General features: G+C 44.6%; 1 protein-coding gene across 1 annotated transcript in view; it reads right to left on the bottom strand.

Annotated features, from left to right (window-relative positions):
• The window catches only part of rnft1 (ring finger protein, transmembrane 1), a 12,218-nt gene extending 3,868 nt beyond the window's left edge, over nt 1–8,350 (bottom strand). Inside the window, exons 1-8 of the mRNA XM_063203292.1 lie at nt 8,194–8,350; nt 7,186–7,649; nt 7,008–7,084; nt 5,812–5,912; nt 4,856–5,009; nt 3,655–3,813; nt 1,758–1,823; nt 1,036–1,137 (exon numbers count right to left, since the gene is read on the bottom strand). Coding sequence (XP_063059362.1) covers nt 1,036–1,137; nt 1,758–1,823; nt 3,655–3,813; nt 4,856–5,009; nt 5,812–5,912; nt 7,008–7,084; nt 7,186–7,649; nt 8,194–8,219 — 1,149 coding nt within the window. The 5' untranslated portion in view covers nt 8,220–8,350. The remainder of the gene's footprint in view (nt 1–1,035; nt 1,138–1,757; nt 1,824–3,654; nt 3,814–4,855; nt 5,010–5,811; nt 5,913–7,007; nt 7,085–7,185; nt 7,650–8,193) is intronic.
• Between the last annotated feature and the right edge of the window lie 4,163 nt (nt 8,351–12,513).

Raw genomic sequence — 12,513 nt, 5'->3', positions numbered from 1 at the left:
CGAAGCACTTCATGATTATGGGCGTCAGTGCTACAGGACGGTAGTCATTGAAGCATGATGGTGATGATTTCTTCGGCACAGGTATGATGGTAGCAGCTTTGAAAAGTGATGGGGAAGTTACTTTTTATTAAAAGTAGTGTTTGCTCGTTACTCGTTACCTATTCAAAAAAGTAGTGCCTTACTTTACTTAGTTACCCCTTGTGGAAAGTAACTTTATGCGTTACTCGTTACTTTTGCGTTACATTCGTCAATCGAGTTTAGGCAGAATCCCTACACACTTCTATCAAGGCAACTACTACAACACAATATGAAAAGGTAGCTTTTACCAACAGAATTATCAACTCTGATGGCGCAAACGAAATCGCCACCATCAACAATCATCCTATAAACAAAACGGCTGAGAATGAAATCGCCATCATCAACCTTGCCATTCCGATTAAATTGAGACTGCTGCCAAAGAATATGAAGCCTAATTGCTGCTGCACGACAATGTTCTTGCCTTTGTTTTCTTTGAGTTCGAAGTAATGGGCATACTTCCAGTGATTGAAAGTTATTGTGGGGGGTTTCCCATCCAAAGTTGCCCCGCTTTCCGCCATGCTGACTCTCCGGAGAGGATCTAACGGCTGTGCTCGCTCTCTCTTCCCGGTGTGCGTCTGACTGCCTCGTGCCTGCCCGCCTGAGATTCTAGAAAGGTTCTAAGTGCGCGCGAATTGTGTGTGTCTCCTCTCCACAGATTTTTTTTTTTTTTGGAAGGGCAGCATAGAGGCTCCAGTATCAAGACTCAAGAGATACTGGAGCCTCTATGAGCTACAGATGGAGAGATTAATGCGGGGCTGAACCTAAGGTGTCACAGTCAAATCGCAACGATCGGAAAAGTAACGTTTTGCCATATTTAACAAAGAACGGCGTTACGTTACCTAATTTCCCAGTAGTAACGCGTTACACTACTATTTTACGAAAAAAGTAGTTACACTACTGTAACGCGTTACTTTGTAACGCGTTACACCCAACACTGCTAGTAGGTAGTGTAGTTACCTGGCACAGCAGCACTCTGGGCTCCCTGTAGTCTGCTCTGCAGATGGGACAGATGTCTCCCGCCTCAGCACACTGACTCTTGGTGGCAGGGGCTCCGTTAAACTATACACACACACACACGCACACGCACACGCACACACACGCACACACACGCACACACGCACACACACGCATGCACACACACGCATGCACACAGAAAAGAAAAGCATCAGCATAATTTCAGGAGCATAGCACAGAATGTAAAACGCAATTTCATTTTCCTTGTATGACCTGTGCATATGAAGAGACTGACAATAAAAGCTGACTTGACTTGACTTGACAAAAGATAACACCACATCAACGCTCTAGAATAGTTATTCTCGAACTGTGGGCCGGCACCCACTGATGGGCCCTAAAAATATTCCAATTGGGCCTTCTTAAAAAAATAAAGATAATATTTTTGTCATTGTTGCTGTTGATTTATTTGAGTTTTATCATTTATTGGGTCAGAGGTGAGCCCCAAACATTTGTGAAAATTTTAAGTTGGCCCCAAGTTGGGAAAATCTGAGAACCCCTGCTCTAGATTGGTGTTTCTCAACAGGGGCTGTACGGACCCTGTGTCGGGCTCTGTTGCAAATGAGGGGGGCGTTGGTAGACTTATGATGAGGTCAATAGGGTGTTATTTTTGCTAAAATAAGGATGAGAACCACTGCTCTAGAACATATTAGAGGAAATGTTAATACCTCGTTGCTGAGAAAGATGTTGAATGTTTTCTGAAGAGATCCCCATTGTCCATAAAAACCCAAAAGCTGCAATAGAAAATAGAGATGTTATAACACATTACCACAGTGACAAAATGTAACTCACAAGAAATGCACACTATTTTTTTTTTCGAATTTATTTTCCTAGTTGTGAGGACCGTATTTAGATGAAGAAAAACAACATTTCGAGGGGCACTGTGAGCATGAGACAGATCCAGGTGACATTGTGTTACCTTGAGCATGAAGTATATTGGGGCGATGACCTTGAGTATGACACAGACCCAGGGGTACACTGCATTACCTCAAGTGTGAGGTAGAGCCAGGTGGGATTGCGTTACCTTGAGTAATTAATCTATGGTTTACCTTCCGTATGAAGTATATTGGGGAAATGGCATTGTGCTACTTTGAGTATGAGGTGGAGCCAACCAGGTGGCATTGCGTTACCTTGAGTATGAAGTATATTGGGGCCATGACATTGGGTTACCTTGAGTATGAGGTAGAGCAGGGCGATAACATGTTACCGTGACTCCACTGGTGTAACGCAAGTACTTAAAGGATTTATCCGGAGTTGGAACAAATTTGCCTGTTTTTTGCATGTTTGGGATGAAATACAGTCACTCTAGAGCAAAATCAAGGCAAAAGGATGCGTTTTGAGAAAGTTTGATAATATCACGTTAGCCTTGTTAGCCATATCAGCTATGCAATATGAAAGATGCGGGCATCGTTTTTCGGCGGTTACACACATTTCAAAAACACAACATTTTAAAGTCTTGCACAGCTCAAAACAACGTCACACTTACCTCGTAATATGTTGAGGGTATCCACACATAAACCGAAGTGTCCAAAGTCCTTCATGTATTCTTGAAAGGTCTGCAGAATGTGTTTTGTGAAGCTACTACCTTGAGAATATCTAAATTACGATCAAGACAACTATTTGACACTAAAGCCCACCAAGTAGATTGCCGAGTGCGTCGCACCATCAGCTATGATTATTTCCATAGCGAGTAACCACAGCTGATGGTGTGACGCACTCGGCAATCTACTTGGTGGGCTTTAGTGTCAAATAGTTGTCTTGATCGTAATTTAGATATTCTCAAGGTAGTAGCTTCACAAAACACATTCTGCAGACCTTTCAAGAATACATGAAGGACTTTGGACACTTCGGTTTATGTGTGGATACCCTCAACATATTACGAGGTAAGTGTGACGTTGTTTTGAGCTGTGCAAGACTTTAAAATGTTGTGTTTTTGAAATGTGTGTAACCGCCGAAAAACGATGCCCGCATCTTTCATATTGCATAGCTGATATGGCTAACAAGGCTAACGTGATATTATCAAACTTTCTCAAAACGCATCCTTTTGCCTTGATTTTGCTCTAGAGTGACTGTATTTCATCCCAAACATGCAAAAAACAGGCAAATTTGTTCCAACTCCGGATAAATCCTTTAAGGCTCCCCTCCAAGCTACCAAGAATGGACCCCCGAACGAAAAAAGAGTGCCTAATATCATGTGGAGGGGGCCCGTTTCTTCAAGTCAAGGGCACATTTGGGCCTCCCGCCTCGTATGGGCCCCCCTGCCTCGCGGGGGCTGCGGGGGTATACTTTACGCCCCTTGCGTGACTATGAGGTACATTGGGGTAGAGCAGCGTTACCTTGAGTATGAGGTAGAGCAGGGCAATAACATGTTACCGTGACTATGAGGTAGAGCAGGGCAATAACATGTTACCTTGAGTATGAGGTAGAGCCTCGTTACCTTGAGCATGAGGTAGAGTCTCGTTACCTTGAGCATGAGGTAGAGCCTCGTTACCTTGAGTATGAGGTAGAGCAGGGCAATAACACGTTACCTTGACTCTGAGGTACATTGGGGTAGAGCAGCGTTACCTTGAGTATGAGGTAGAGCAGGGCAAGCAGGATGCCGAGTGTGAGGCCGGTGCGTCCGTCCTCCTCCTGGTAGGTGACCAGGTAGCGGAACCAGGCGGGCATGGGCACCGCCGTCTGGTACACCTGGCCCACCTCCTCCACCAGCATACACCACTTGCCCTGGAGGCGCACACACACACACACACACACACACACACACACACACACACACACACACACACACACACACACACACACACACACACACACACACACACACACACACACAACATTGCATTTACATTACACTGGTGGCACACCACACAAACACCATAACATTTACACCACATTACACTTACACTTATCCGATGCCTTTATCCAAACATACCACACACGTTTACATGTTTACATCACATTCCACTTAAATTCATCCACCATCACAAACCACTTGCCCTGGTGGCACCACACACACACCATTACATTTGCATCACATTACACTTCCCCTGGTGGCACACCATACACACACCATTACATTAACCCATTGATGCCTAAGGCACCTGCAAAAAAGGGTGCTGAATGCCTGAACACTTTTTAAGAAAAGCTGCCCTCAGCCTATAAAAACCTAAATATCTCCGCTTCTGAAGCACATAAAAATATGCACCAAGTTGCATTTAAAAACTAAGACCCTCATCTTTCATTATAATGTGTTCATTCATCTCAAACAAACAGAGATTTTTAATGAAGTTGTCTCAAATCTCATAAGCCTGAATGTTGCGTAATGCAGCTCCAGGCGCCAGGGCCAATGTTGCGCAACGCAACATCAGGCATCAATGGGTTAACATCATATTACACTTACATTATCTGATACTTTTATCCAAACACACCCCAAGCACCCTTACATTTACATTACACCTATATTTCTCCAACATTTCCTCCAGCATAAACCACTTCTCTTGGTGGCACACCATACACACCATTACATACCATTACCTGATACCGTTATCTGAATTTACTTGTCATTTTTTACATTGCATGAGTCTTAGCCTAGCGATGGATTTCTACCAATATTATTAGCGGAAAAACTATTAATGGAAAATCTAGCAATATTAAAGGGACAAGAAACATGTCTTCAACCTCCCTTCGCACACCCACCCACCTACACCCCCCAAGTTTGGGAACCACTGCAGTGGGTGATCACTTTAGTGGTGGTGATTGTGCCCACCTGAGTTTTGTAAGCAGCCAGGGAGGGGGGGAGCAGCAGAATAAGGCACTTGAACCCCATCAGGATGAACTTGACTACGAAGTTGGTCACGCCCACGGCCCATAGGACCTCCCAGAAGCCCAACGGCTCCATCACCGGACTCATGAAGAACAGACTGTGAAACGAGGAAAAAAGATAATTAAGGCAGGTGCTGTGGCGTAGCGCGCTAAGCCCCCCACATTTGGGCTTGCATGCCCATGGGGACCCCGGTTTGAGTCCGGACGCCGGGGTCATTTCTCAGCCCTAGCCCATATCTCTCTCCTGCTCATTTACTGTCTCCTCTTACACTGTCCTGTCATAACAAAAGGCCCAAAAAAAAAAAACATACTTGAATTTTTTTTATTTTTTGTTTAAATCAAGGACAATTTCAGTCAAATTACTCAATAGGTCAAGAGGTCAAATTTAGACTTCCATGATTAAATGTAAGAAGAATCTATATCTATCCATCTATATCCAAGATTATATTGCATGCGGTATTACATAGTATTTATTGTCCCATAGGGATAATCTTCATACAAGTCATTTCCAAGGCCAGCAGTATCATATGTTAGGGACTCACATCTCAGATTGTCTGTAGTACTGTACATTTCCCATATCCATATCTGGGTTATTAAAGTCATTGTGTTACCTGTAATAAAGATACATTTCCCACATACTTACTGAATCAAACTCTGCGTCAACGTCATTGTTACCAGTAGTAAAGCAGACTTCTTCTTACATTAAGTAATGTTTAGAGCCTTTAATTGATCTGTTCTTGTAATGTCAACAGTGCCGTCGGGCTGTTTAGAACGCTCCGCCTCGTCCATTATTTCCTTTGATATCGGGACACCTCTTTATGTACAGTATTAAAGCCATGGTTACCAGTAGTAAAGTGATTATAGTGTATCTATATAGTGTAGTATCTGTGTCATGGTTACCAGTAGTAAAGTGCTTCTTCGTAGAAGGTGTAGTAGAGCAGCAGGGTAGAGAGTGTCAAGAAGAGTAGAAGCCAAACAGACAGCCCATTTGAACGACGATCCTGAAACACATTAAAAACACATTTTTATTAATATATCAATTATATAATATTGTAAAAAATGTGTTGGGCTCACTGTTCTCTTTTCTGTGTTCTAATCCCTAATGGTGTAAAGCACTCGGAAATAGAACAGGTGCATCGCATTGGACATAACCACACCGGCCCCGCCAGAACTCAACCGTTAGGGCACTGCACTGCTACACCGGGGACCTGGGTCGATCGATTCCCGTCCCGAGGTAATTTCCTGATCCTCCCCCATCTCTCTCTTCCACTTGCGTCCTGTCACCATCTCACACTGTCCTATTAATAAAGGCATAAAAGCCCCTAATTTTTTATTTTTTTTTTAAATGCCAGACACAGTCCTCTCCACATGCATTCGCACCAGAATCGTATTACATGGTTTGCATGTGGACTAGACTGTGTCCCTAATGGAGTAACCAGTGGTTACAAGAGCAGGGTCATGTGTATCCCGAAGCCCTCAAAGCCACTCTGTAATCTGCTCTGGGAAAACCTCTGATCCTTTCAACAGGACCTACCCTACCCTACACGCACCTTCACTTCCTCTGTTTGCACATACTAGTGTAGGCTACCCTAAGGCTCTCTCATACCATGCTTGCTGAATTATTATTCACTTTGGATAAAGAGCAAGGCTGAGTTAGACAGGCTGTGCCCTCCTAGTAACTTAACACTTTCAGTGTTGCAACTAGTCAGGTCAAGAGCAATGCAAGTACTTTCTGAGTTCCCGAAAATACGGGAACTCCTCCCACTTTGTCGGTAAGCAAACAACCATAAGCAAACCAAGGGAGACGGGTCAACCATGCAGTTTGGGAAATGTTAATTGTTATGCTCTTGGTCAGACCAAGTCTCAAAGAGATTTGAATGTCGATGATAATCAGGCTAAGGCTGAGTCACCACACACATTGAAAAAGGACAGATAGAGAAAGGTCTATAAAGTTAGGAGGATCAAGATAGCATGTGTGGTTACAGTTCTGTATATGCTGCATATGCCAGGTGCAATGGAATGGGAGTCCTTCTCAAAATAACTGTAGTTCAATTGCAATTTTAAAAGATGTGTTGCAACAAAATCAAGAGACCTACCTGCAGGAACACTTGAGTCTGAATATTCTTGTTCACGTACACAAAGGTTATAAACATTCCTACCCCAACAGCAAGACCTATAAGAGACAAAACACAAGTATTGGTCAAACATACAATGAAGTTGGAGGACGCAGTTAGGAATTATATTAATATGTGTTGATGGGTGTTACTCACATACCTAAGGCATGCTGTATAATAAGCTTAGCGCAAAGAATTATGATGAAAGGAAGACTTTTCTGGATCCAGTGGAAGAGGTAACGTAGCTCTGAGAACGACGTGCTCGCCTCTCCCGAATCTGGGTCCGAATCGGTGGACTCGCTGTCGGCTTCGTGGTGGGCATGGGGCCGACTGTGGCCGTGGGAATGGGAGTGGCTGTGCGATGACCCAGGTCGGGGTCTTCGGGAGGCAGCTCTCCCACCGGCTCCCGAGGAGGATGACCCGGTCATGTTGACTCGGACATCACCAGGCTCCGTGGTGGCGCTGATGGAGCCATCCGTGTTGGGAGCTCTGGGATGTCGCTCAGGCTGCAGTGTCAGGGAAGTGCCGTTTCCTGCGGGAGTGCTTGCTTCTGCTGATTCCGTCTGCATTACAATGGGAGATTCCCTCAGTTTCAGCGGTCTTCGGTTGTCGTAGAATCCCCTTCTGTGTCAAGAAAAATATGAAAGTGATAGCCTACTGAGCAGGCCCTATCCAGAGTAGGCACACAGACTCGGGTATCGTTTGACTGACTTGGTTTCCACAGACATCATTTGACACCAGCTACTGTCTCGATCAATGTCTGGTTTTACTATTGTGACAGACAGAAGTGCGCCAACCAACAACCTGATATGTTGACAGCAGGTAGCATACAGATTGCATACTATTTCCCCAAACAATCCCCCTTACTGAACATTGAAGCATATCAGTTAAGTGAATTCCTCAACTGACGTCGCTTATCTGGCTATCTGGGCTAGGTCTCTAGCTAATAATTCAGCTGTAAAGAAGTAGCTCGCGATATTTCTATCCTGATCCGTCGATAGACCACATGCCGATGGGATATCCATTTGGGTGACACATTTTGACATTTGCAACAGGTGACATAAAGAGTGGTCAGCCTGTCATCTCTAATGACACTTGCTAAATGTATGCTAACCTGAAATGAGCATTAGCAGTGAAGCAACCAGTGCATTTCAGAGGCAAAACCTACCTGTCATCCTGATTCCGGAGTTTCATGGTAAACGTGCGATCTCCATTTAGCAATCAAATGAAGGTAGTGCTTAAAATGGTGCAAAATAATGTAAATAAAACGAAGCAAACAGATGAGTGAAAGAAGAGTGAGTTACTCAGAGTAAACATCCGGCGACTCGTGCAACGTATCCTTCTACGTAACAGGTCAAAGTTAAAAGGAAATGGATGGTTCCGACCGAACTTGAAATAGAATTTCTAGTCCAGAAAATGTGAAAAACATAAAATTGCAATGCAGACAAGAGGGAACTCATCGGTCTGTGAACTCATTTCACAGTTTTCGTAAATCCTTAATCCGTGGATAAACCAGCTGTCTCGTTTGCACAAGCATTATGACTGAAAAGTGTCTATAAGGGATTATCACCATGTCAAAGCATTTCTGTTGCTTGCTGAGGTCTTCCTCAGTGCAAGAATGTGGTATATTTTAAATATGGTGCATTTTATTTATTTTTTTAAACGCATTTGCATCCTCCTGTCCCACCAAGCTGGAAAAATACCAGTATGTACAGCATGCAATCACAGCAAAAAGCCACCAGAGGGCAATGTAACCCTGATGAAAATAATTAATTGTAGAAATAGAACCATAGGCCCTAGATTTAAAACTCCATCTTAAAGTTAACACATCAGTAATTAAAAAAGCAAGAAAATATGCACAATAAAACCTATATAAAACTACTACTAAACTACTGACAACATTAGCATAATAGGCCACATGTGGCATGCAGAGGGGGACAGGGGTTGCTTTGGAGGTCCAGGATAAATTGTGTAGTTTTGGAGATGGTCAGTGGCAGGTTGTTGAAAGCACACCACTCACTGAGTCTAAGGATCTCATCTCTGTGTAGGCCGCCTCATTCCCCTCTATGATCATCCCTGCACTGTTGTGTCATATGCGAGTTTCACAATGATGTTGTCAGGGGGTACTGCACTGCAGTCATGTGTTTAGAGTGAGTAGAATAGCGGGCACAGGACACAGTCTTGGGGAGAGCCGGTGCTTAGTGTGCGGGCCTATGAGAGGTGGGAACCCAGCTTCATGGTTGGTTGATCAGACAGTCCCTAATCCAGGAGCAGGTGGGAGCCCCAGGTTGGTCAACTTAGGGGTTAGAATTCCGGTATTATTGTGTGTGTATGTGTGTGTGTGGGGGAGGGGTGATTAAAGGTAAATGTAATTCATTTCTACTTAATCTTTGCGTCTTGTGTAGTGGTTTTGTGTTACTCACTAGCGAACAGACAGCTTCTTAATAGAACTATTTGAATCTATGCAAATAACGTCACCAACCGGCTTCCCCTACCTCGCTTGCCACCCCTCTGAATCCCATGCCTCTGCTTTAATCCTGTCCCCACTTACAGGCCAGTGGGTGTAACAATAACCTGCACATGTGTGAGGGTGGGAATTGAAAAACATTTTCCTGCAACAGGTGTGAAGTTGAACCGAGACCATAGACACTAAGATTCTTGAAGCAGCCTCGAGCTCTCTTAAGTCTCACTGATGGAAATAACTAAGTAACTGTTTCATCCAATCACCATGAGCGAGAATAACATGTTAACGACCTGTCACAACATGTCTGAGTTGATGAAGCTGTCTCACAGTCTCCTTGAGGATGTGAAGACAAGCATCTCTTTAATTTGCCATATTAAATTATGGTAGACCTACAATTAAATTACTATTTTTTTGGTCACCACACAGCTTGCTGAGTGACTAACCACATGGTCTTGCTGATGTTTCTCAGACAACCCATTATTTCTTACAGGGCTGTTTTAGAATAGGGGACTCCATCTGTCCGCCCCAAGCTGAAGAGCACGGCTTCATCCACAAGCATAACTGTGGTGAGTGACCAGTTCTTTTTCCAGCCTTTATTCATTTACAGCAATGAAATATCTGTCATTGAAAAATTTATTTTTTCAGCTGTAGTGCTTAAGTTTTAGCCTGGTTCTCACCGATGGTGCATGTGGCTCTGCTCCACCAGGGTGCTCCGGAGCAACACACGCACCGTCGGTGAGAACCAGGCTGCTGTTGTTTATCATAGTGACATAAAAAAAAATCTCACTTAAAAGAAAATCGATATTGGTCATCATGGTCATAACTACAAATGAATAATTCATTTGTACATTTTCTTCAGTTCCCTACGCTCATTCCAATACGCTTGTGTAATTTTGTCCAATGTCAAGACAGTTCAATTTTTCCTAATTTGACTGTTGGCCATTTCACATGTGGATTATGGTAAGTGTCCGTCAGCACCATTCTGCTACTGTGAGGTCCATTAGTCTGACACACAGCTGCACATAGCACTGACACATTTTCCTCTTGTGCAGTTTGTCTAAGGCCTGCAGTAGAAATGTCCGAATAGGCAGCTCAGTGAAGGTGGCCACGGCAGCTGACATGAAACCATAACATTATATAATATGTGCTTGGAGGCCAATTTGTCATGAAGTGGAATCTGTTACTCTTCCATGCAGCTGCCTGTCAAGTCTCGTTCTGTGTGGAACGAGAGGTGCTGCTACCTTATTTCTTTATTGGTGTAATATAATAGTATAACGTAATAGGGAGTACAGGGGACTGGTGGAGAACTTTGTCAAATGGTGTAGAACCAACCAGCTGCGGCTGAACACCAACACAACCAAATGTAACGAAGGCTAACTAGCACAGAGTTGGCGTGGAACGTTGGTAAACCTCCCTCCGATAGCTTCATACAGTCTCGTGCCGTTGGGCCGAGAGACTAGTCTCTTGGCCCAGCGGTATCGTACTGTGTCTCCCATTGCCGAACCGTTGTAGTTGACGAGGTCGCACGTTCGATCCCCGAGGGGGGTGAACAGGTGCAAGATGACCTCCGTCACAGTGGTGCCGCTGACCCGGGATGGGAGTGAGGTTTAAGGGGGAGAGTGTAACGGAGGCTAACTAGCACAGAGTTGGCGTGGAACGTTGGTAAACCTCCCTCCGATAGCTTCATACAGTCTCGTGCCGTTGGGCCGAGAGACTAGTCTCTTGGCCCAGCGGTATCGTACTGTGTCTCCCATTGCCGAACCGTTGTAGTTGACGAGGTCGCACGTTCGATCCCCGAGGGGGGTGAACAGGTGCAAGATGACCTCCGTCACACAAACAAATGGACTGGTCTGCTAATTCACAAGCACTGTACAGAAAAGGACAGAGCAGTCTCTACTTTCTGAGGAAGCTGAGATCTTTCAATCTCTACAATAGACTCCTGCAGATGTTTTACCAGTCTGCCATGGCCAGTGTGCTCTCCTATGCTGTAGCATGCTGGGGTGGCGGCATTAGGAAGAGAGATGCTGGACGTCTTGACAGGCTGGTGAGGAAAGCAGGGTCTGTTGTAGGCACAGAACTGGAGGCCCTCACAACCACAGCTGACAAGAGGACACTTAGCAGATTGAACTTATTTTGGACAACTACAAGTACCCACTGTACCCAGTCTTCGACAACCAGAGAAGCCTGGTCAGCTCCTGCAAGACAGACAGGCTGCGGAAGTCCTTTGTACCCAGGCCCATCCAACTATTAAACATTGCACAGAAGGACACACAAAGAGAGATCATCATAGGGGACTGGACTGCATAAACAAACCCCACACCTGCACACTTTATCTGCATGCTTCCCATGCTTCTACCTGGACTCTTTATCCTTCGACTCCTCTTTACTTGGAATGTACAGCTGCTGTGTGTCGTGTGTGTGTGTGTGTGTGTGTGTGTGTGTGTGTGTGTGTGTGTGTGTGTGTGTGTGTGTGTGTGTGTGTGTGTGTGTGTGTGTGTGTGTGTGTGTGTGTGTGTGTGTGTGTGTGTGTGTGAAAGAGAGAGATATGTGTGAGCTATTTATGTTTTTTATGTGTAAGTATGTGTGTAATGTCTCGTGAGCAATGTCTTTATTTATGTACAGTATGTGCATGCTACTAATATTGGTGTGTGTGTGTGTGTGTGTGCGTGTGTGTGCGTGTGTGTGTGCGTGTGTGTGCGCGTGTGTGCGCGCGTGTGTGCACGTGTGTGCGTGTGTGTGCGTGTGTGTGTGTATGTGTGTGTAGTAACACAGCAGGCGACTTGTGTTACCCCCCATCTCTTTTTCCAAGGAATACAATGGACATTGTACTAGGTAGAGAGACTACGGACACGCCTGGACGCTTTATTGGCCACCATGGCTTGGCTTCTATGTGCCACTCAGCAAAGGCACATGAAACACTGTGGACACTTTATATTTTGTTGTGTATGTGTGTGTGTGTATGTGTGTGTGTGTGTGTGTGTGTGTGTGTGTGTGTGTGTTGTGTGTGTGTGTGTGTGTGTGTGT

The sequence above is a fragment of the Engraulis encrasicolus genome, chromosome 7 (assembly GCF_034702125.1).
Source record: "Engraulis encrasicolus isolate BLACKSEA-1 chromosome 7, IST_EnEncr_1.0, whole genome shotgun sequence".
NCBI lineage: Eukaryota > Metazoa > Chordata > Actinopteri > Clupeiformes > Engraulidae > Engraulis > Engraulis encrasicolus.
Note: the sequence above shows the minus strand (reverse complement) of the source record. Positions and strands in the feature narration are given on the sequence as shown.